The sequence below is a fragment of the Sabethes cyaneus genome, chromosome 2 (genome assembly GCF_943734655.1).
Source record: "Sabethes cyaneus chromosome 2, idSabCyanKW18_F2, whole genome shotgun sequence".
In the NCBI taxonomy this organism is placed as follows: domain Eukaryota; kingdom Metazoa; phylum Arthropoda; class Insecta; order Diptera; family Culicidae; genus Sabethes; species Sabethes cyaneus.
The window spans coordinates 78,786,242-78,808,465 of record NC_071354.1 but is presented as its reverse complement, the minus strand read 5'-3'; the positions used below and the strand labels follow the sequence as shown (position 1 = coordinate 78,808,465).

Here is a 22,224-nt window from a genome sequence, read left to right as displayed (position 1 = left end):
AAGTAGGAATCGGGGTAACATAACAAGTCATCGCTGGCCGTTGACTCGTATGCTGCTTTGAAGGTGTGATGGGTGGATATGTTGTACATTTCTGTAAGATATGTCATATGGTAAAAATTTGGTCCGTAGTGGCACGAACTCTCAACTCTCTTGTACTATAGGTGACAGCTGGCATGAAAGAATTACTGATAATAGATAACAGAACAGGCTGGTAAACGGCTAGATAATGCGGAATATAGACCCCATAGTGGTCGTTAGCCTCTTATCCAGCAACTCCGATCCCGACCTCCTCGTGGTACCAGCCGGAATACGAGCAACCTTAGCGGAGATCGGGTAACCAACCCCGGTGGAAACTAAGGTCGTATACTAACCGGGAAGGAGGTAGTGAGTCTCGGCACTATAAGATGGCAGCCCCATCACGAGACTCGGTTGTGTTGCCCCAGTACGGCTACACACCTAAACAACACAAACTAACAACATTCAAGCATTTTCGGAGCGGAATATTCGGCATCGACCTAGGCGACGAAATAAGGACGACGAATGGAGACTCGGGACTTGGAACTGCAGATCGCTAAATTTCGCAGGTTGCGAGCGGGTGCTGATTGAACAGCTGGAACCCCGCAAACTCGGCATCGTAGCTCTGCAGGAAATCTGTCGCAAAGGAGAGAAGGTATGGAAGATACGTGGCGGAAAGGCCCAGTTTTACCAGAGCGGTGGCGCTACCAACGAACTGGGAACGGGCTTTGTAGTGCTGGGCAGAATGCAGGATCGCGTGATAGATTGGAAGGCGATCAACGAGAGAATGTGTGTATTGAGGATAAAGGGCCGTTTCTTCAATTATAGCATCATTAACGTGCACTGCCCGCACGAAGGTAGACCCGACGATGAGAAAGAAGCGTTCTACGCGAGGCTGGAGGCTACGTACGACAGCTGCTCGTCACGGGACATCAAGATCGTCATCGGGGATATGAACGCCCAGGTCGGTAGGGAAGAAATGTATAGACCGGTGATAGGACCCCATAGCCTGCACACCGACACAAACGATAACGGCCAACGATGTATAAACTTCGCAGCTTCCCGAGGCCTGGTGATCCGAAGTACCTTTTTCCCGCGCAAGGATATCCACAAAGCCACCTGGAGATCACCTGACCAACGTACAATGAACCAAATTGACCACGTTCTCATAGAGGGCCGGTTCTTCTCTAACATCACGAACGTACGCTCCCGTCGGGGTGCGGATATTGATTCTGACCATTACCTAGTAGCAGTACATGTGCGCTCAAAGCTGTCCACCGTATACCGGACACGTCAAAGCCGCCCTCCTCGGCTGAACATCAGGCAGCTAGATAACCCACAAGCTGCCGAGAACTACGCGCGAGTACTGAATGAGGCACTGCCTTCTTCCGAGGAGTTAGGTGCTTCAAACCTCGAAGACGGTTGGGGCAGAATACGCTCGGCCATCGGAGAGGCCGCTACCGCGGCACTAGGTATTGAGCCTCGGAGTACACAAAATGATTGGTTTGATGGGGAATGCCAACAAGCGGTGGAGGAGAAAAAAAACGCTTGGAAAAATTATCTAAGTATTGCCACTAGAGAGAACCTGGCCAAGTACCGACGAGCTAGGAACCAGTTGACCACGATCCTGAGGAGAAAAAAGCGCCAAAAGGAGGACAGAGATCGTGAAGAATTAGAACAACTATTCCGAGCTAATGACACGCGCAAGTTTTATGAGAAGGTTAACCAAACTCGGAAGGGCTACACACCGAAACCTGACATGTGTAGGGACGAGGGAGGGAATCTAATTACAAACGAGCGCGAGGTGGTCGACAGGTGGAAGCAGTTCTTCGATGAACACCTCAATGGCGAAGTCGCAGAAGGAGGCGGAACGGAAATTAACCTAGGAGCGCCCATGGAAGATAGTGATGTCCTAGCACCTGATCTCCAAGAAGTCAAACGAGAAATCAGGTTGCTGAAGACCAATAAAGCCGCTGGGAAGGACCGCCTACCGGCAGAGCTTTATAAACATGGCGGGGAAACGCTAGCAAAGGCTCTACACTGGGTTATTTCGAGGATTTGGGAGGAGGAAAAGCTACCGGAGGAATGGATGGAAGGAGTGGTTTGTCCCATCTACAAAAAGGGTGATCGGCTAGACTGCTGCAACTATCGTGGTATTACGTTGGTAAACGCCGCCTACAAGGTACTCTCCCAGATCCTGTTACGCCGGCTGTCACCGATAGCACAAGGTTTCGTAGGGAATTATCAGGCGGGTTTCATGGGGGCTCGCGCAACTACGGACCAATTGTTTACTATCCGACAGATCTTGCAGAAATGTCGGGAGTACAACGTGCCCACGCATCACATCTTTATCGATTTCAAAGCAGCATACGATACAGTCGATCGAGACAAGCTATGGCAGATAATGCACGAATACGGTTTTCCGGACAAACTGACGCGACTGATCAGAGCTACATTGGATCGAGTGATGTGTTTCGTACGCATCTCTGGGACACTCTCGAGTCCCTTCGAGACGCGACGAGGGTTGAGACAAGGTGACGGTCTATCCTGCATGCTGTTCAACATCGCTCTTGAGGGGGTGATCCGACGAGCGGGCATTGAAACGAGAGGCACGATTTTTACCAAGAGTAGCCAACTTCTAGGCTTTGCAGATGACTTCGATATCATAGCCAGGAACTTTGCGACGGCGGAGGCAATCTACGCCAGACTGAAAGCGGAGTCTAGGAGAATTGGGCTAAAAATAAATGCGTCGAAGACCAAATACATGAAAGGAAGAGGCTCAAAGGAAACAAATGCGCGCCTCCCACGGACGGTAACCGTTGACGGCGACGAACTAGAAGTGGTAGAAGAGTTCGTGTATTTGGGATCGCTGGTGACCGCGGACAACAACACTAGTAAGGAGATCCAGCGGCGCATCCAAGCGGGAAATCGGGCCTACTTTGCCCTTCGTAAAACGCTACGATCAGGAAGCATACGCCGCCGCACGAAGCTAACAATGTACAAAACCATTATTAGACCGGTAGTTCTTTATGGACTTGAAGCCGTGACGCTGCTTACGGAGGACATACGCGCCCTTGCCGTGTTTGAGCGGAAAGTGCTGCGGACGATATTTGGCGGAGTACAAACTGAAAGCGGAGAGTGGCGGAGGCGTATGAATCACGAGCTACAGGCACTGCTTGGGGAGATTCCCATCGTACATCTAGCGAAAGTTAGCAGGCTACGGTGGGCCGGACACGTCGTAAGGATGCCGGACGACAGTGCGACGAAAACGGTCCTCTTCAACAACCCCACCGGCACCAGGAACAGGGGGGCCCAACGTGCACGATGGCTCGACCAGGTCGAAAGCGATTTGCGACTTCTGAGACGACTAGGAAATTGGCGACGAGTGGCCCAAGACCGAGTTGAATGGAGACGAGTGCTTGAAACAGCACGAGCCACCCCGGCTCTATGCTGCTGAAGAAGAAGAAGAAGATAACAGATTACTGGGAGAGTTTCTAGTAAGCGGAACTTACCAGCGTTAAGCAGTGATAGTTGCAGCAGTCGAGCCGATCACTCTCTTTGTAGATGGGACAAGCCACTCTTTCCATCCATTCCTCAGATAGCTTATGCTCCCAAATCTGGGAAAAATCCCAGTGTAGAACTGTGGTTAGCGTTTCTTGGTCATGTTTATAAATAAAGTTCTGTTGTTGGGCGGTCCTTATCGGCGACTTTTTGGGTCTTCAACAACCCAATTTCTCGTGTCATTCGCTCGGAAAAGTTGTATTTCTCTCCTCCTTCTGGTGCTTTTTACTCTTCAGGGCCGAGGTCAAGTGGTTACTTGCTCGTCTATTTTTGGCCAAGTTCTCTCTTGTGGCAATGCTCAGAAAATTTTTTATGCTGCTTTTTTGCTTTCCACCGCTTGTTGGAATTTCGCATCAAACCAATCATTTCATATATTCCGGGATCCTTAACAGAGTAGCGGCATCGCGGATTTTCCAAACCATCTCTGTTTTGCACCAGATTTCCTGCAGAGCTGTGATGCCGAGTTTGGCAAATTCAGTTTGCGGAGTTCAAGCTATTCCAGCAGCACTCGGTCGCCATCTAGGAAATTCAGCGACCTGCAGTTCCAAGGACCGAGTTTTCATTCGTCGTCCTTATTTCGTCGCGCAGGTTGATGTCGAATATTCGGTTCCGTGTTTGCTTGAATGTTCGTAGTGGTTTGGATTAGGACGGTTGACTTACTAACGCCACGCTACAGAGTCATACGGGTTTATGTTTCGTTCGAAACTGACATTTCGTACGAAAAAACAACGGTTCGAACGAAAGATCTTCATATGAAAAAACAACTCGTATGAATTTTGCCAAGTCGATCGAAATATTTCAACTCGTTCGAAATACAGAATATGGGTGATAATTCATACTCTAGGAAATGATGGCATCCAGCGGCTGAAGAACAACAAAGCAGCAGAAAAGTGTTGGAGTGGAACTTATCAAAATTGGCCCAGATAAGTTGACCAGCAGTTAGCATTAATTGATTGTCAGGAGGAGTGGAAGGATGGAGTTATAATTACCCTGTCTACAAGAAAGGCGACAAACTTGTTAACTACCGAGCGATCACTATTTTGAATGCCTCCTACAATCTGCAACCCAAGTCATCTTCAATCGGCTGTCGCCAACAGCCAATAGATTCGTAGGCTGTCTACAATAAGGGTCGGTCTACTATGGACCAATTCTTCACCCTGTGACAGATCCTCCAAAACAGCTGTGAATTCCGAGTCCCCGTGCATCACCTGTTGATTTATTTCAAAGACGCATGTGATAGTGTACTCCGACAACAACTATGAAAAATTCTGGACGAAAATGGCTTTTCGGAGAAGCTTACTAGATTTACCAAGCTACGATAGATGGAATCCAGTGCTGTGTGAGAATTTCGTGTTTCTCCTAGAGGCTGTTCAACATTGTACTTGAAGGTTTTATGAGACGAGCGACAACCGATAAGCGGGGCACGATTTCGAATTAATCCAGTCAAGTTATCTGCTTTGCTGGACGTGGATGCTGTTGGCAGACATTTGAGAAGAAAAGGTACACCAGAACAAAACGCGAAGCAGAGAAGATTGAGCTGAAGATAAATACATCTAAAACGAAGTATATGCTGATGGGCGGAACCAAGCGCGGTAGGGTTTGCTTAGACAATACCGTAGTAATCGACGGAGATGAGTTTGAAGTAGTTGAGGAGTTAGTTAGGTTGTCCTCTGTGGGCGGAGTTTTCGAACGACGGGTTCTAAGAACCGTTTTTGGCGGCGTGCAAGAGAACGCGTCTATGCGGCGGGTCCAGTGTTCAGAAAGTGGCTAAAGCTGTACGGATACGTTGGGTAGGTCATGTTGCAAGAATGCGGAATAGTATTCTGCGACAATAGTTTTCGCATCGAATCCGGAAAGAACAAGACATGCACAGTGCATTCATACGGGTTTCCGGACAAACTGACGTGGCTGATCAAAGCTGCGAGCGAGATGGCAATACCAGGTGGAGCGAGATCTGTTGTACACTGGGTGCCCGAGGAGCTAGAGACCAGCTACCATGGACTGAGTCAGATGGAGAAATTACGTTATATATCAACTGTGCAGCTTCCCGAGGCTTGGTGATCAGAAGCACTTTCTTTCCCCACAAAGATATCCACAAAGCCACCTGGGGATCACCTGACCAACAAACCTTAAACCAAATCGACCATATTCTCATTGATGACCGGTTTTTCACCAACGTACGCTCCATACGGGCCGGGTTGTGGATATCGACTTGGACCATTGTCTCGTAGCAGTGCTTGGGTACTCAAAACTATCGCCGGTTATATCTCGCAACACCTCTTCGTTAAACATTCGGCAATTAGACAACCCGCGAGTTGCCGAAATCTACGCGCGCCTACTTGATAAAGCTCTACCTTCCTCTGTCGACCCGGCGACCAGATGCTTCGACCCTCGAAAACGGATGGAGCATGATACGCTCGGCCGTCAATGGGTCCGCAACCGCGGTGCTAGGCGAGAAAACTTCGAGCGCACGAAATGATTGGTTTGACGGGAAATGCCAACAAGCGATAGAAAGAAAGAAAAGAGCTTGGAAAAACTATCTAATCATATTAACGAGATAGAATTTGGCAAAGTATCGACGAGCGTAGAATGATTTGATCACAATTCTGAGGAGGAAAAAGCGCCAGAAGGAGGACAGAGATCGTGAGGAGCTGGAACAACTACTCCGGGCTAATGACATGCGCAAGTTTTACGAGAAGGTGAACCAAACTCCTAAGGGCTACACATCTAAACTTGACATGTGTAGGGACGAGGGAGGGGATCTAATCACAAACGAGCGCGAGGTGGTCGACAGGTGAAAGCAATTCTCCGATTAGCATCTCAAAGGCGATATAGCACAAGGAGACGCAACGGAAGTAAACCTCGGTGTGTCTGCGAACGACAACAGCGTGCAGTCTGTCCCATCCACAAAAAGGGCGACCGGCTAGATTGCTGTAACTACCGCGGCATTATGCTGGTCAACGCCGCCTACAAAGTGCTCTCTTAGATTTTGTTGCGTCGTATATCTCCAATAGCAAGAGAATTCGTAGGGTATTATCAGGCGGGCCTAATGGGATCAAATTTTACTCTCCGACAAATCCCCCAGAAATGTCGAGAGTACAACGTGCTCACGCATAATATTTTCGTGAATTTCAGTGCAGCGTACGGTACAGTTGAACGCGAACAGCTATGGCAGATAATGCACGAATACGGTTTTCCGGACCAACTGAGGCGGCTGATCAAAGCTACCCTGGAGCGAGTGATGTGCTACGTGCGCGTTTCGGGGACACTCGAGTCCTTTCGAACCGGGCAGAGGGATGCGGCAAGGGGATTTACTGTGCTGTAATAACGCTATTGAAGGTGTGATCCGGCGAGCGGGCATCGAAGCGAGATGTACGATGTTCAGCAAGAGTAGCCAACTCCTAGCCTTTGCAGACGACCGCATTACTAGATCATTACTCAGAATCATTACTAGAAACCCTTGGGACGGCGGAGGAAGAGGCTCCAGAGAAAGCAACGTATGCCTTCCACGGACAGTGACTATTGACGGCGATGAATTTCGTATATTTAGAACCTCTGGCCATCGCCGACTATACTACGAGTAAGGAGTAAGGACGCATTCAAGGTGGAAATCGAGCCTACTTTTCCATCCGCAAGACGCTTCGATCAAGGAGCATGCGCCGCCGCACAAAGCTGACTATGTACAAAACGATAATCAGACCGGCAGTTCTCTACGGACTTGAGTCAGTAACTTTACTTACGGAAGACATACATGCACTTGTCGTATTTGAACGAAAGGTGTTGTGGAATATTTTTGGTGGAGTACAAACGGAGAGCGGAGAGTGGCGTAGGCGTATAAACCACGACTTGTAGGCACTACTTAGAGAGATTCTCATCTTACACTTGGCGAGAGTTGGGAGACTGCAATGGGTTGGCTACGTCGCAAGGATGCCGGACGACTGTGCAGTGAAATATGTTCTCTTCAAGAATTCCACCGGCACTAGGAAAGGAATAGAGGACTCAACGTGCTAGATGGTTCGACCAGATTGAAGCCGACTTACGTGTGTCGAGACGCACAATGAATTGGCGACGAGTAACTCAGGACCGAGTACTATCTTTAGAGAAGAATAATTCTTCTAGATACGGCAAGAGTCACGTGGCTCTCGCCTGGTAAACAGACAGACGTTATGCAGGCAGAAGAAAAGAGGCAGACCAGCCTACAGAGAGAAGTGGCATTCTCACAGAAGCATGAGAGACTGACAGATCGAGATTCAATTCTCTCTCAAAGTCCTTGTACAACAATATGTTGGTGTCTGAATCAGGCATGCCACATATAATTCTGTGTTTTTTGTTGGAAAAATCTGACAATCTGTACGGCGAGGAAAAATATCTGTGCAAAAATTTGTCCTGCAAAACAATGGTAGTGAATGAGATAGAGAGTCATTTTGCCGACTATTTCCGTCTCTTTCACTCTCATGTAAAAGCTCAAAAATCTGTTTAATCTGTGTAATTTGGCGAAAATCTGTATTCTATGCATACAGATTTTGTACAGGCGATTTCTTTCAAATATCTGTTAAACACAGAATAATCTGTGCATGTGGCAACCCTGGTCTGAATACGAACTAAACGAAGAATCGGATTGCTCACTTCTTCCTTCAAAATTTGCAGAATTTACAGTTGAAGAGGTTACATTTCAAGGGCATTCGGACAAAGATAAAGATGCTAAACCTGAATAGGTCTCTAAGCTTAATACCGCTCTTGAGAATGAACGTCAGGCGAAGACACTGGAATTCGAGAAAACGTCCGAAGAGAGTTCTTTTTAAAATCGGAAACAAATAAAGAATTGGACGTCGATAATTAGTAATGGATAAGGTTATAACCAATGTAATCTGTAAAAACCTTTGTTATATAGTATAACAAAAGTAAAAACAAGTCTGATCTTCCGGTTACTTTTCGAAAATGAAGCTTGAATACTAATGGAGTAGAACAGTAACATAATATGCAATAAGCATCCTTATTGAAACTCAGAATGACCTACAATATTGATTAGCAATTCAATTCAATTACACTATTGAATAAATAAATTCAGATTGCGATTAAAATACAGTTAGGTTCAAAAATTTGTCACGTTAAAAATCGAAGCAGATCAGAAGCATTTTATTCAAATCAGTCAAAACCATTCTACTTATCAAAAATCCGTGTTATTTAATTTAAACGGAATTTCAACGAAACCGAAGGCAAAATTGCATAATTTTCAGGCGCATTTCTTTTAGCTCTATCAACGAGAAACTACTGCAACGGCGCAATGTCCGATAAATATGAACAAGCGTATTGATGATTATACTGAGTCAGATATTTCGTCTAAATTATGTTACATTTTGTCATGCAGCCGTGATAAATTAAACATTGGAAAATGCACTTAGCAACTTCGTAACCTACGTAGAACGATAAAAGCTATTTAGTAAAGTAAATATAGGTAATACCTCAGATTTATGCACTCGATATCGTTCTGTCACGAAGCGAAAACAGTTATCAGTGTAGAAAGAAATCTCCATCGTAAACGTAAATGTAATCTTTTACTTCTCCCCACTTTCGAGCAGGGAAGAATGTCATTTCCATACATATAATCACATTCAAGTTCGCACTAGTTTTGAAGCGATAAATCAACCTCCTTATCTTGTAATACTTATTCTAGGGCAATCTACAGTTATAAAACTAGGGAAATCGGCTAGAGGCAACCACGTCTGCCCTATCCTAACCGTATCTTCGTTTCGAATGCATTCCGCCGCCCATCTTATGACAGAAGTGCTTCATCGTCGAGTTCCAGCGGCCATCGTTACAGCCGAACACGGACGCCTGTCGCAGATGTGCCGGGATATCGTAGTGATCGTTACATTTGATTCGGCACACAGTTCCGTTGGGAACGTACTGATCGTTGGAGTTGCCATCGCTCAGTTTGATTTCGCACGCAAACCGACCATGGCTGGGTGGAATCATGTAGGTACAGTCGCTGGTGAGCGGAGTGTCACTGTCGTATGCGTAGTCGTCCGATACTTCTGTAAATGATAGATGAACTGTAAATGTAATTTCGTGTTGACTAGTGCTTGAACTTACCGTTATACACGCAATACGGTTCTTCACCTTCCCAGGTTTGGTCTTCTCCACATTCCACGAACGCATCCTGTCTGCTCAAATGGCCGTCGTTCCGACAGAAAAATGTGCACTTCGAACCCCAGATACTTCCCAAATCACACATCGCCTTCAAATCTTTGTTCTTAGGATAATATCTGCCACACTGCTTCACTACAACTTTATAGCGCAGCTCGCAATTCTGAACAACCTTTCCGCTGCGCTTGTTGATGACCTTGGCCAGGAATGAAAACGGACCTCCACCGTTCGAATGCGGTAGAATGAAGTTGAACTTGCTGCCGAACAGTGTTTCCAGCTCGTATAGGTCACGCGAGATTGGTTGATTGCGGCAAGTTGTCAACATTGGCGGTTCGATTAGTACGCCGTCCAAGCCTTTTCGTGCTATAGCGGTTTTCTCCGCGGGACACATGATGCACAACCCGTTAACGACATTTGTTTTAGCACTGCCATCGTGCTGCGATCGGCGGTTAGTAGTTGACCGGTCGTTATGTCGCTGTCGATGGCCGCGATTCCTGTAAGGCTTTTGGCGATAAACCTGCGAGTGCACAGTTGTTAATAGAGTTTTAATATTGACAATTTAGCACTTACCGTTGTGTCCAGCTTGGCTGTGTAGGCTAGGGTTTTGTTTTGATCCGGTTCAAGAAATGCTCTTCCTCCTTTCGGTAGCATTATTGTCCCACTTTGAATGTGCTCGTACATGTACTGAGTTTTTCCGGCGCCGTACCTGCAAGCGGAGAACAACAGCGAGGGTGAGAACAAGTGGCACGTGACAACAAGTTTGAACATTGATAAATTGCTGCTGTTAGACAGCCAATAAGTGTCGATCCGTGGAGTAAATCGATTAGCAGATAAAATCTTTCTCTTTCGCTCGCGTACTCGTAAGCCTACCATTCAGCACCTGATTAACAGCGGTTTTTATCGCGTGATTTACTCCAATATGTAGCGGCGCATTCCAGATCTGCCAGCTGCGCGGGGGTAGGCTAGGATGTAATCTCTGTGCTTACCGATCGGTTGCTTTGGTGCCGCCCATCGAAACAAGATCGTTGCTACCTCGACCGGTGGTGGCGCCAGCGTTGTGGATGTGGCGGCCACTTCGACTCGCTCGGCCATGGTTAACGTTGTACGAGGGGCTCCTGAGATGTGGAAGGAAACAGAGAGAGAAAAAAAAATACAAGACAAGAAACCGGAATGATTATCGGGCTGATTAATTGCGTGTTTCGGGAGATATCTCTTGTATTATGATGCTAATTGTGGATTAAATGATACGTCGGCGGGCAGGATGATTTGTACTCATGGTGCATTCGAAGAGTGCAGAACGACGATGCAACTGATAATGAACGTTTGGATCGTTTCTGTTCGCAGTTTTTCAGAGTGGATAATGATGCACTTGAACTGCTGAATACCTATACTCAGCAAATAGGTTTATTCAATTACTGCTGATGGGCGGTTACAAAATCAGCTAAGCTTAGTACGGATTGAAGGATCAAGAACGGATGATGATTAATTTAGATCTCTATACAATAAAACCTCCATCAAATAAAAACTCTATTTTTAACATTGATTCAATTTTTGTTTTGTATTATAGTAAGTTGTTTCAATATTTCAAATATTAGTATAAAGCAGTTTTGACTAATAAATTTGCTTATCTGGCTAACCTATTTGCGTTACTTTAAAACGCTTCCCAAAATTTATTTCTTTTATACACAATGTACCCGAAAGTCCGGTGTATTGAAGCATATTTTCCAAAATCGTTTTCCTAAACGGATCGTATACACCACTTTGGTTCAGTGTTTTGCGCCAACGCTCACCTGGCGGAAATTGTTTCTCCTATCATTAGCGAAAAATAAACCAAACAACATAATTTTCACACACGAATCAATTAATTATCAGCAAAATTAGAACTCTATCTCAACTGATGCCCGGTAGCATACGTGCAACCGCAATTCACACTGATAACACTTGTCGACAAAATTAATTTTTGCTCGATTTCACCATTGAATGTTATTTTTTAAACATCATCTGCAAAGGATCTGTTACTTGCATTAATATCCCTATAACCTCGTAATTTTTTGGTCGTTAAACAAAATTTATAAAATAATTGCAAATTTCAAATTTCCAAAAATGGGTCGGAAATTTAAAAACAAACTAATTTCTCCTTACTCCGCAGCTGGTCCAGCATGTAGACCAGTGTAATGGTCGCCGCGGGCAATAATTATACACCTCGGTTGTTCTGCCCAATCGGGTCGATTAATCTTCCAATGAGCCTTAACGATATGATTGTATGACCTAAACCGGCACGGAGCGCCGAGGCACCGTTCGGTGCGGTGCGGTGGTGGTGTTGAGCGGCTCTGCGGAACTCAAATGGATTAAACCGTGTGCGTTTAGTGCGGTTGAGCTGCAATTAAACGGTCATTTGCACGGCAATGAATCCACCAGATCGGTGCTGCACTCGTTCGTGTGCAGGATGAACTGGCAGAAGGAACTAAATTTTATTGATTGAGCTGAGGGTAGAAGAATTTCCATGATTTTTCTCTTAATGCGACCAAACTTAAGAGTTTTCGGAAATATTTTCTTGTCAATTCTGTGGATCTACACTTCAATGTGTAGAGCTTTTTTGACCTTTTAGGAAAAAACTTTCAACCCATTTTGTCGTACACTTCATATTTCTTGAAACGATGGTTCTACAATTGATGAACGAACGATAGGGGAAAGTAATGAAGAAGGATTTTTTGGGAATGGAGAGGAAAGAATGGAAAGGAAGCGGGGGTGGTAATAGGAAACTACGCTTAACAAGTTGTCTTTGTGATTCCTACCTTTTGTCCAATGCTGGAAGGTGAATGGGTCGAACCAAGCTATAATCAGAGATTATAACCGGGTTTGAACCCACAACACCCGCCAGGACATGTGGCTCGTTGGTACCCTGGTACCCGTGTACCTATTATCGAATATAGCGATACGAGATATTTTGAATCAATTATTTTTATGACAGAATAAGAATTTCGTAATTTCGCCATACAATGACGGATTCAAGGGTTAAGGTAGAGAGGGTTTTATAAATAAAGCTTGCTTTATTTAGAATTGGAACAAACTTTTGCTCATATTGTGGCGCTCTTGGTGGATGGATTTGGAAGTTCTTGGCGCCCACGTGTCGGAAATTTTGTAAGCTTCGCCTATGTATTTTTGACATTCCGTAAAACGACTGTATTTTGTAAACAAACAACAAGGAAGTAGGACGAAGGGAAAAAATTGTGCAGTTATTTGGAAAATCCCTTGTGGTCTGCATCTGGGCTAGCTAAACAGCTGAACTAAACGGTATTAGGAAACATTGACGACGATTTGGAAGCCTCAAGCTAATCATCGGAGTGGAACTGTCGACCGGAAACTCCGTGGTAAGATTTTGAAGACCATCAAGAGGAATCCCAATCTGTCGGACTATGATTTGGCCAGAAAATTCGGTGTTGCCCATAGTACCGTGAGGAGAATTCAACTCCGGGGAGGAATCAAGTCGCATCGAGCTAGCAAACAACCAAACTGAACCATAAAACAGAATAATGTGGCCAAAATTCGTGCTCGAAAGCTATACGACCGGGTGCTAACCAAGTTCGACGGGTATCTTCTATGTCAAGGCTGACTTCGGGTAAATGGCGGTCAAAAATTTTACTTGGCAACGACTCGGGGGGATGTTCCATGCAAATTTAAATTTGTTTTTGCACAAATATTTATGATTTGGCAGGGTATTTGCAGCTGTAGCAGAAAAACGAAAGTTTTCGTTACTAATAAGACAATGACGTCGGAACTGTACCAAAAGGAGTGTCTTCAAAAACGAATTTTGCCGTTCATTCGATCCCACCACCATCCTGTGATGTTTTGGCCAGATTTGGCAAGCTGTAATTACAGCAAAGTCGTCCAAGAATGGTATGCAGAGAAAGGGGCCCAGTTTGTTCAAGACCTTAACCCACCCAATCGCGCCCAGTTCCGCCCTATTGAGAAATACTGGGCAATCATGAAGATGAGACTCAAGGTAAAGGGAAAAGTTGTTAATGACATCAATCAGATGAAGACTTGGTGGAATAAGATAGCCAAAACGATGGACGAAGAAGTGTGCGCCGCCCAATGAGCCATATTACAGGAAAAGTTCGAGAATTGCTTTGAAACCGTGACGAATAATTTTATTCGTATTTTTTCTTAAAAGTATGAAGAAAATGCTACATTTTTGTAAGAAAACATCTTGTATTCAATAATAAATAACTGAAATACACGCATTTGTTCTATACTATCTGAATCAAACTTTGGCCTGGATCTGGAGTCTGGATTATCAGGGCGTCTTCCGTAGTATTTATGTCATAATATTCAGGGCTTGAAAAGGGATCGCAAGTTGAATGTGACTGCCGTGAATGCGAACTTTCCGCATTCAAACTCCGCTTTTTGAACGATCATTTGACTGTTTTTTCCAGTCCAGTCAATCTGCTGCTTGCGCTGCTGCCGTCTTACAATTCATGCGGCATCTCAGCAAAAGCAAACAGTCAATCTCCCGTTTTGCTTTGCGCTTTGAGAATATAAACTGCAAACTGACTGGAAGCATACGGTGACGTATTTTTTCGTTTCTCTTTTTGTCTCCAAATCGGCTGCTCACAGTAATAGTTTGTCACCCGGACGTCGGTCCGACGCAAGCAAAATATTCGTTTGTATTGGACGGAGTCCGACCGACTTCTTCCATGCACATGTAGTGGTTGTTTTTTTGTAGTATTGAATCATACGATTGTGCGGTTGCTTTTCGTTAGCGTGGTGATTGCCAGTCATTTGACTGTTTTGCAGTCATTCGCTGCTCCCAACGGTAAAGGTAACTTGATCGAAACGAAAATGTCAAAAAGCGTTCATTCTGTTGCGTGCATTCGGCGTTTGACTGAGCAAACTGCCAGTTGTTTTATGCATAGCGTTCGTATTCCACCTCTAAACGGACGGTGTGAACTTGAATGCGCGTTGGTGTGACTGCGGTAGAAAAAAAGGATCGGTCGAAGCCCTGATAATATTTATGTCTTACGATCTCTGATGTTGTGTAATTTCGGGTTATCGATGAGGGCTATGGAAGAAAAGCTTTGTCTGCCTTCCGTTATGGTGATTTTCAGAGGCACACATAGATACGTAATTGGTTATATGGCAGAAGGGGGAGCTGACTGGGAAAGAGCCAACAGGGGGAGACGAGGGAGGAACGTGAATAAGAATGTATTTTCCGCTATGATTCCGGAAAGCCTGGACGGTTTTTCGTCAAACTTGGCACATTTGGCATTAAGGAATCAGCGTAGATCAGTGATGACCAAACTGTGGTCCGCGGGTTGCATGTGGCCCTTCAAGGTGATGCGTGCGGGTCGTGGACTAATGGTGGACTTTTGAATAAATAAATTTAGTTCAAAACAAATCTTGTTCAAGACCAGAACAAGTGGCAAAGATCGACGGAAACTGTGTCGCCTAATACGAGCGTTAAAGGTCCGAAAACAAGAGACCGAAAGTGCGCTACAATGTAGGGATTTTGGCGCTCAAACTCCTGGCTGGGGATTCGTTTAATGGTCTGGAGGAGGTCTGTTAGCCGACTCTATTTCTCGGCTAGCACACCTTCGTCCAACATTGATTCACAGTGTGAGCCGCTACGTCGACGTGGGATCTGGTAAGGTGAGAGTTGTCATAAGTCATGTTGACGCGAGAAGATTTATTGATAACGAGGAAAAAGATTTTGTCAAGAGTTAAGAAATGGGCAAAACTAAGTGATTGCTCTTAAAATAAATAAAATTTAATAATATGTTAAAGTTAAAAAGATTAAGATTTATATTCTAAATTTAAATTATGAAGCACTAAAAATTACTATATAGAAAATACGGTAGGTGGAAACTGTTTCTTATAATTATATCGCATTAAAATTATCCTATTATAACCTAAAATAATATCTACAGTTGAAACCACGTTATCGCGAAGAGACAATTTGATTAAAACTGCACAATAACCACAGCAAACAAGATTGAAACTTACTACCTAGGGAACTAAACGTAAGTGATTTGTATACCATGCTAAATATCTGATATGTGTTACAGAAACATAGTATATAAGCTTAGATTTACTTCTTAATATTAATTCATTTGTACATTTATTTACCCCAGGAAAATTATATTCTCTCACGCATTTAGCGCTATTTTCCCTACGACTTGGGATCATCATAAACAGCGTTTTATTTGTTGAGAATATCGTTTCGGAAACCATTCCCCCGTTGACTAAAGTCAACAAGGTCCACTATATCAACCACGGATCAGCTAACGGCTTTTCGCACTAAAATCCTGAACTGCATTGCGGAACCGGATTGTTCAGCCATACGACAGTGAAATGCTGGACATGGCATCATTCCTCAACTCGTGGCTGAACGGGCTGCTACGGGCATATTCTAACGAAGAATCTCCAGAGGCTCCTTGTATTCATGGTATAAATGGCGGGGATACTACAAGCGAAAAGATTATATTCGTCTGCTTCAAAATTAGAACGACAGTTTCTTCACTCCAATGTAGCGAGTATCCCAAGTAACCAAAAGTCCCGATAAAAGGGGATTTTTTGGCTTAATCAGCCAACGAATTAATAAGAAATAGAATTCTGTTCAGCTTAATTTTTAAGTAGTTAACCGTACTTTCAAGTTCGTATTTGATGATTACACTTTGAAAGGAATGCAAAACAACTTCCAACAAAACTAGCTAGTTTGCAAAAAGTCCAGTTAAGTCGCTTTATAGAATACTGTTCAGCTCAAACTTCAATAATTTTACAAAAATTAAAAACGATTTGGGGGAAGCCTTCCAGTTGGTTCCGAGGTATGACGCTGGTTATACCTAATAAACCAGTCGTCGTATGTTCGAATCTCGACTGGGAGAGGCTGTTAGAGCCAATGGGATCGTAGCAGCTGGGCCGCCAATTGTCCTGCACCCTAACAGCTGGCTGCGAAGTCTGTCGTATAAAAAACAGAAGGTGAAGTTCCGATATCGGAATGTAGCACCTAGGCTTTGCTTTGCTTTGGGGGGATTTATTTCCCCACTTGTTTTGTATTTATTCGTGACATTTCCTTAACTAAAGCATGTATTTCGGATATTAATTGAAAAACAATATTAATTACTTGTTGAGCTCGAATCTTACGATCTGAAAAATGGCTCTGAACCGTCCGTTTTCTGCTTCGAACCGATTCAAATGAGTGGCACGTTGACATTTCGACGAGCAACCAAGTCGAGCAACCGAATCAAGCAGTCAAGTCGAGCAGTTGAATCAAGCTGTTTAGTCAAGCAGTCTCCAGTCGAACAGTTGGGTCGAGCTGTCAAGTCGAGCAGTTAAATCGAGTAGGCTAGTCGAGCAGCCGATTCGAACAGTTGATTCGAGCAGTTGAGTCGTGCAGTCGGGTCGAGTAGTAAGTCGAGCAACCGATTCGAATAGTCGAATCGAGCAGTTCAGTCAAGTAATCCAGTCGAGCAGTTGAATCATGTGGTCTAGTCGAGTAGCTGAACCTATTAGTTGAACCGAGCAGTTCAGTCGAGCAGTAAAATTGAGCAAACTAGTCGAGTAGCTAAATAAATCGAGAAGTTGAGTGGAGTAGTCGAGCAGTGTAATCGTGTAATCTAGTCGATCAATTTAATCAAGTAGTCTAATCGAAAAGTTGAATCGAGCAGTAGGGTAGAGCAGTACAGTCGAATAGGTAAATCAAACAGTTGAATCAAGCCGTTCAGTCAAGCAGTCTAGTCGAGCAGTTGAGTTAAGCAGTCAAGTCGAGCAGTTGGATCGAGTAGTAAGTCGTGCAAACGAGTCGAGAAGTGGAATCAAGCAGGTGAGTCGAGCAGTCAAGTCGATCAGTTCAGTTGAGCAGTCCAGTCGAACAATCAAATCGAGCATTCTTGTCGATCAGTCCAGTCGAGCAGCCTAGTCGACCAGTTGAGCAATCGAGCAGCCAGCAGTCGACCAGCGAGGTGAATGAGAATAGAACCTATTGCTACGAAAGGATGAGTACTAGCGAGCCACATGCGCTGGCGGGTGTTGTGGGTTCGAATCCGGTTATAATCTGATTATAGCTTGTTTCCATCCATGCATCTTTCAACATTGGACAAAATGTAGGAGTCACAACGACAACTTATTAAGCGTAGCTACCAATAACCTCCCCCCTCCCTCACCTTTCCACTCTTTCCCCTCCATTCAAAAATTCTTCATCACTTTCCCTTCATCAATTGTAGAACCACTGTTTCAAAAAAAATATTCTCTCTGTATAATTACATAAGTACACCAATTTAGCCTCGAGGTACCACACTGGTCTAATAAGCTAGTCACAAGCACCTGTCCTATAATTGTACAATATGACAACAGTTGGCTGTGAAGTCTATCGAATAAAAAAATATCAAGGTGAAATTCCAAAGGGAATGTAGGGACCTTACTTGATTTCCTGGAGTTTTTTAATTCCAAGGCATTAATGAATGCGTAGGGGAATTGTGTATAGTGTGCCCCCCTAAGAATAAATGGATATATCTCTGTTATGAAGAGAAAACAATTTCTGTTATATGCTCTTCGTAAATTAGGTTGGACAGCATTTCCTCTTCCATCATACGAAGCACGCTGCATGCTTATAAATATACAATCATTAAAAGAGCGTCGTATTTATGCAATGGTCTCATTTGTAAACGATATCGTTTCGCACCGTATTGACTCAGCAACACTTTTATCAAAACTGAACTTTTATACACCTACCCGGCAACTTCGTAATCGAAATCTATTTGCCATAAGCCATTATCGTACTAATTATGCAAAATTCGGTCCACTAAATCGTATGATGCCAGCGTACAATCAATACTGCGAAACCATTGACTTTACAATGTCTCGGCATAGACTTAAACATCACTTTAATTCAATACGTAATCATAACGCGTAGATAACGAAACAAAGGAATAAGAACACTTTTTAATCACCATCTAATTATGCTTCCCCAAACTAACGTGATAACTACGAGTATATGTTGGTATTTAAGCTGACAACCAATTGCAATTGTTTATTTCATTTAGTATTGTGGAATAAATATGCTAGGAATTATTTAAGAAAAACACCTAAATGTTGTGTTTCTCGTCTGCGCGGGGTAAAATGTCCCAACTGCGGTATAATATGCCCTATGCGGTAATTTGAGTATTTCTACCAGTGACAGACCAACTCTACTTTGTAGAAAGTAAAACTATTTCCTTTGTTTTCAAAATATCGTATTTTTATATAAAACTAGCTGACCCGACAAACTTCGTATTGCCACAAATTAACCTGTGTTGTACATAATCATGAATCTCGGATGATCTTTGTCACAATCTCGAGTTTTGCAAGCCCCCCAGTGGACGGCGGGTCACCGGCAACACTCGCGACCGTCTCGTCCTGAATGATCTAGTGTTACTTAGTGTTACTATAGATAGTTTTTGTGGTCTTGTATTGACTAATGTTTTATGGAAGAGTCTCGAATTTCCCGAGTTCGATTAGTTTTTGAGTTTCGCAAAAATTTCTGTTTTATTTGTATGAGAGTCCATATCCCCCTACCACAGGGGTGAGAGGTCTCTAACTATCGTAAAATAAATTCAAGACTCCAAAATCTCCCACATGCCAAATTTGGTTCCATTTGCTTGATTAGTTCTCAAGTTATAAGGAAATTTGAATTTCATTTGTATGGGAGCTCCCCTCTTAAAAGGGGAAGGGGTCGTAATTCACCATAGAAAAAATTTCTGCCATCTAAAACTCCCACATGCCAAATTTGGTTCCATTTGATTGATTAGTTCTCGAGATAAGAGGAAATTTGCATTTCATTTGTATGGAAGCCCACCCTCTTAAAGGGGAGATGGGCCATAACTCGCTTTCTAAAGAAGAGAGGGGTCTCAATTCACCGTAGAAAAAAATCTTGCGTCCAAAACCACTTACATGTCAAATTTGGTTCCATTTGCTTGATTAGTTCTCGAGTTATGAGGAAATTTGTTTTTCATTTGTATAGGAGCCCCCCCCCTCTTAAAGTGGGGAAATCCATAGAAAATATACCATAGGAAATATTCTTGCCTACAAAAACACCCAAATGATAAATTTGGTTCCATTTGCTTGATTAGTTCTAGAGTTATGAGGAAATTTGTATTTCGTTTGTATGAGAGCCCCCCCTCTTAAAAAGGTAAGGGGTCCTAATTCATCATAGAAAAAATGGTTGCCTCCAAAAACACCCACATGCCAAATATGGTTCCATTTGCTTGATTAGTTCTCGAATTATGAGGAAATTTGTATTTCATTTGTGTAGAAGCACCCCCTCTTAAAGTTGGGAGGGGTCCTAATTCACCATAGAAAATATTTTTGCCTCCAGAAACCTCCACATGCCAAATTTGGTTCTATTTGCTTGATTAGTTCTCGAGTTATGAGGAAATTTGAATTTCATTTGTATAGGAGCCCCCCCTCCTAAAGTGGGTAGGGGTCCCAATTCATCATATAAAAAATTTTTGTCTCCAAAAACACCTACGTGCCAAATTTAGTTTCATTTGTTTGATTAGTTCTCGGGTTATGAGGAAATTTGTATTTCGTTTGTATAGGAGCCCCCCCTCTTAAGGTTGGGAGGGGTCCTAATTCACCATAGAAAATATTCATGCCCTGGAAAACTTTCACATGCCAAATTTGGTTCCATTTGCTTGATTAATTCTCGAGTTATAAGGAAATTTGCATTTCATTTGTATAGGAGCCCCCCTTCCTAAACTGGGGAGGGGTCCCAATTCATCATAGAAAAAAATTTTGTCTCCAAAAACACCCACGTGCCAAATTTTGTTCCATTTGCTTGATTAGTTCTCGAGTTATGAGGAAATTTGTATTGCGTTTGTATAGGAGCCCTCCCTCTTAAAGTGGGGAGGGGTCCTTATTTACCATAGAAAATATTCTTGCCCTCGAAAACTTTCACATGCTAAATTTTGTTCCATTTGCTTGATTAGTTCTTCAGTTATGAGGAAATTTGTATTTCATGTGTATAGGATCCCCCCCCCTCCTAAAACGGGGAGGGGTCCCAATTCATCATAGAAAAAATTTTTGTCTCCAAAAACACCCACATGCCAAATTTGGTTCCATTTGCTTAATTACTTCTCGAGTTATGAGGAAAATTGTGTTTCTTTGGTACAGGAGCCCCCCCTTTTAAAGTGGGGAGGGGTCCTAATTTACTATAGAAAATATTCTTGCCCTCGAAAACCTTCACATGCCAAATTTGGTTCCATTTGCTTGATTAGTTCTCGAGTTATGAGGAAATTTGTATGGAAGCCCCCCCTTTTAAAGAGGAGAGGAGTTATAATTTCCCTTATAAAGAGGGAACGGGTCTCAATTTACCATAGAATAAATTCTTGTCGCCGAAAACACCCACATGCCAAATTGTGTTCTATTTGCTTGATTAGTTGTCGAGTTATGCAGCAATTTGTGTTTCATTTGTATGGGAGGCCCCCCTCTTAGTGGGGGGAGGGGTTTCTAACCATCACTAAAACCTTTCCTGGCCCCAAAAAACCTCTACATGCATATTTTCATGCCGATTGGTTCAGTAGTTTTCGATTCTATAAGGAACATACGGACAGACAGACAGACAGACAGACAGAAATCCTTCTTTATAGGTATAGATAAACCTAGTTTTGGCCTTCTGGTGCACTTTTTCTTTTCTGCGTGGGGCACATTATACCGCAGCTGTGGCATTTCGCACCGCGTAGTTGAATTACCTGGAATTTGGACGTTGGTAATAAATTATTCCCACCACGGTTACTCTACAATACTAATTGAATTAAATAATGGCAATTGACTTCAACTTAGATCTGTTTACATATGTTTATAGCCACATTTGCAAGGGGGGCAAATTGCACCACCGCAAGTGGGGCATTTTGGCCTGCTTTTACTTATTTGAAAAAATATTAAATGCTAAAGCAAATAAAGCGTTTCAAACCGTCATTTTTGGCAGGGATGTCTTTTTGAAGTTCACTTCACGCAATCGAATCGCAACAACCGGTTATTTACAGATTTTGACAAGAAAATAGCTTATGGAAATGACGCCAAAAGTTACATCGGAAGCTGCTCAAAAACAAATTTATTTTTGTTTTGTTTTTACAGCATGTGACAACTGTCATACTTGCATAGTAGGCTAGTTCCATCAAATACTATGGTTTTTGGGTGGTTTTGCATTTTGATTACGCTTGTTTAGCGAAAAACGAAGGGGGGGCACATTGGCCAGGGGGGCCCGTTATACACAATTCCCCTACTAGTATTCTAAATAGCAATTCGGAATTATTATTCTGCATTGAGTTCGGTAATTTAAATTTAAATGTATTTATTACCAGCGGGTCTTATATTCGTTTCTACTAATTTGTATTAGGTAGCCTCAGTTCTAGAAATGTGTCAAATCGTTGAGAACCAGAAGATTTACCACTGATGATTTGTAACCATCACCGGTGTGCGGAAATCCACACCTAGCCGGGGAGGTCTGTTTATTTACCTTTTCAA

At 43.4% G+C, this 22,224-nt stretch overlaps 1 protein-coding gene across 1 annotated transcript in view; it reads right to left on the bottom strand.

The window, feature by feature from the left end:
* Positions 1-8,920: 8,920 nt before the first annotated feature.
* The window catches only part of LOC128737292 (uncharacterized), a 96,798-nt gene continuing 83,494 nt past the window's right edge, over positions 8,921-22,224 (bottom strand). The window contains exons 4-7 of the mRNA XM_053831899.1: positions 10,710-10,838; positions 10,294-10,429; positions 9,670-10,240; positions 8,921-9,611 (exon numbers count right to left, since the gene is read on the bottom strand). Of these exons, the coding sequence (XP_053687874.1) occupies positions 9,310-9,611; positions 9,670-10,240; positions 10,294-10,429; positions 10,710-10,838 (1,138 nt within the window). The 3' untranslated portion in view covers positions 8,921-9,309. The remainder of the gene's footprint in view (positions 9,612-9,669; positions 10,241-10,293; positions 10,430-10,709; positions 10,839-22,224) is intronic.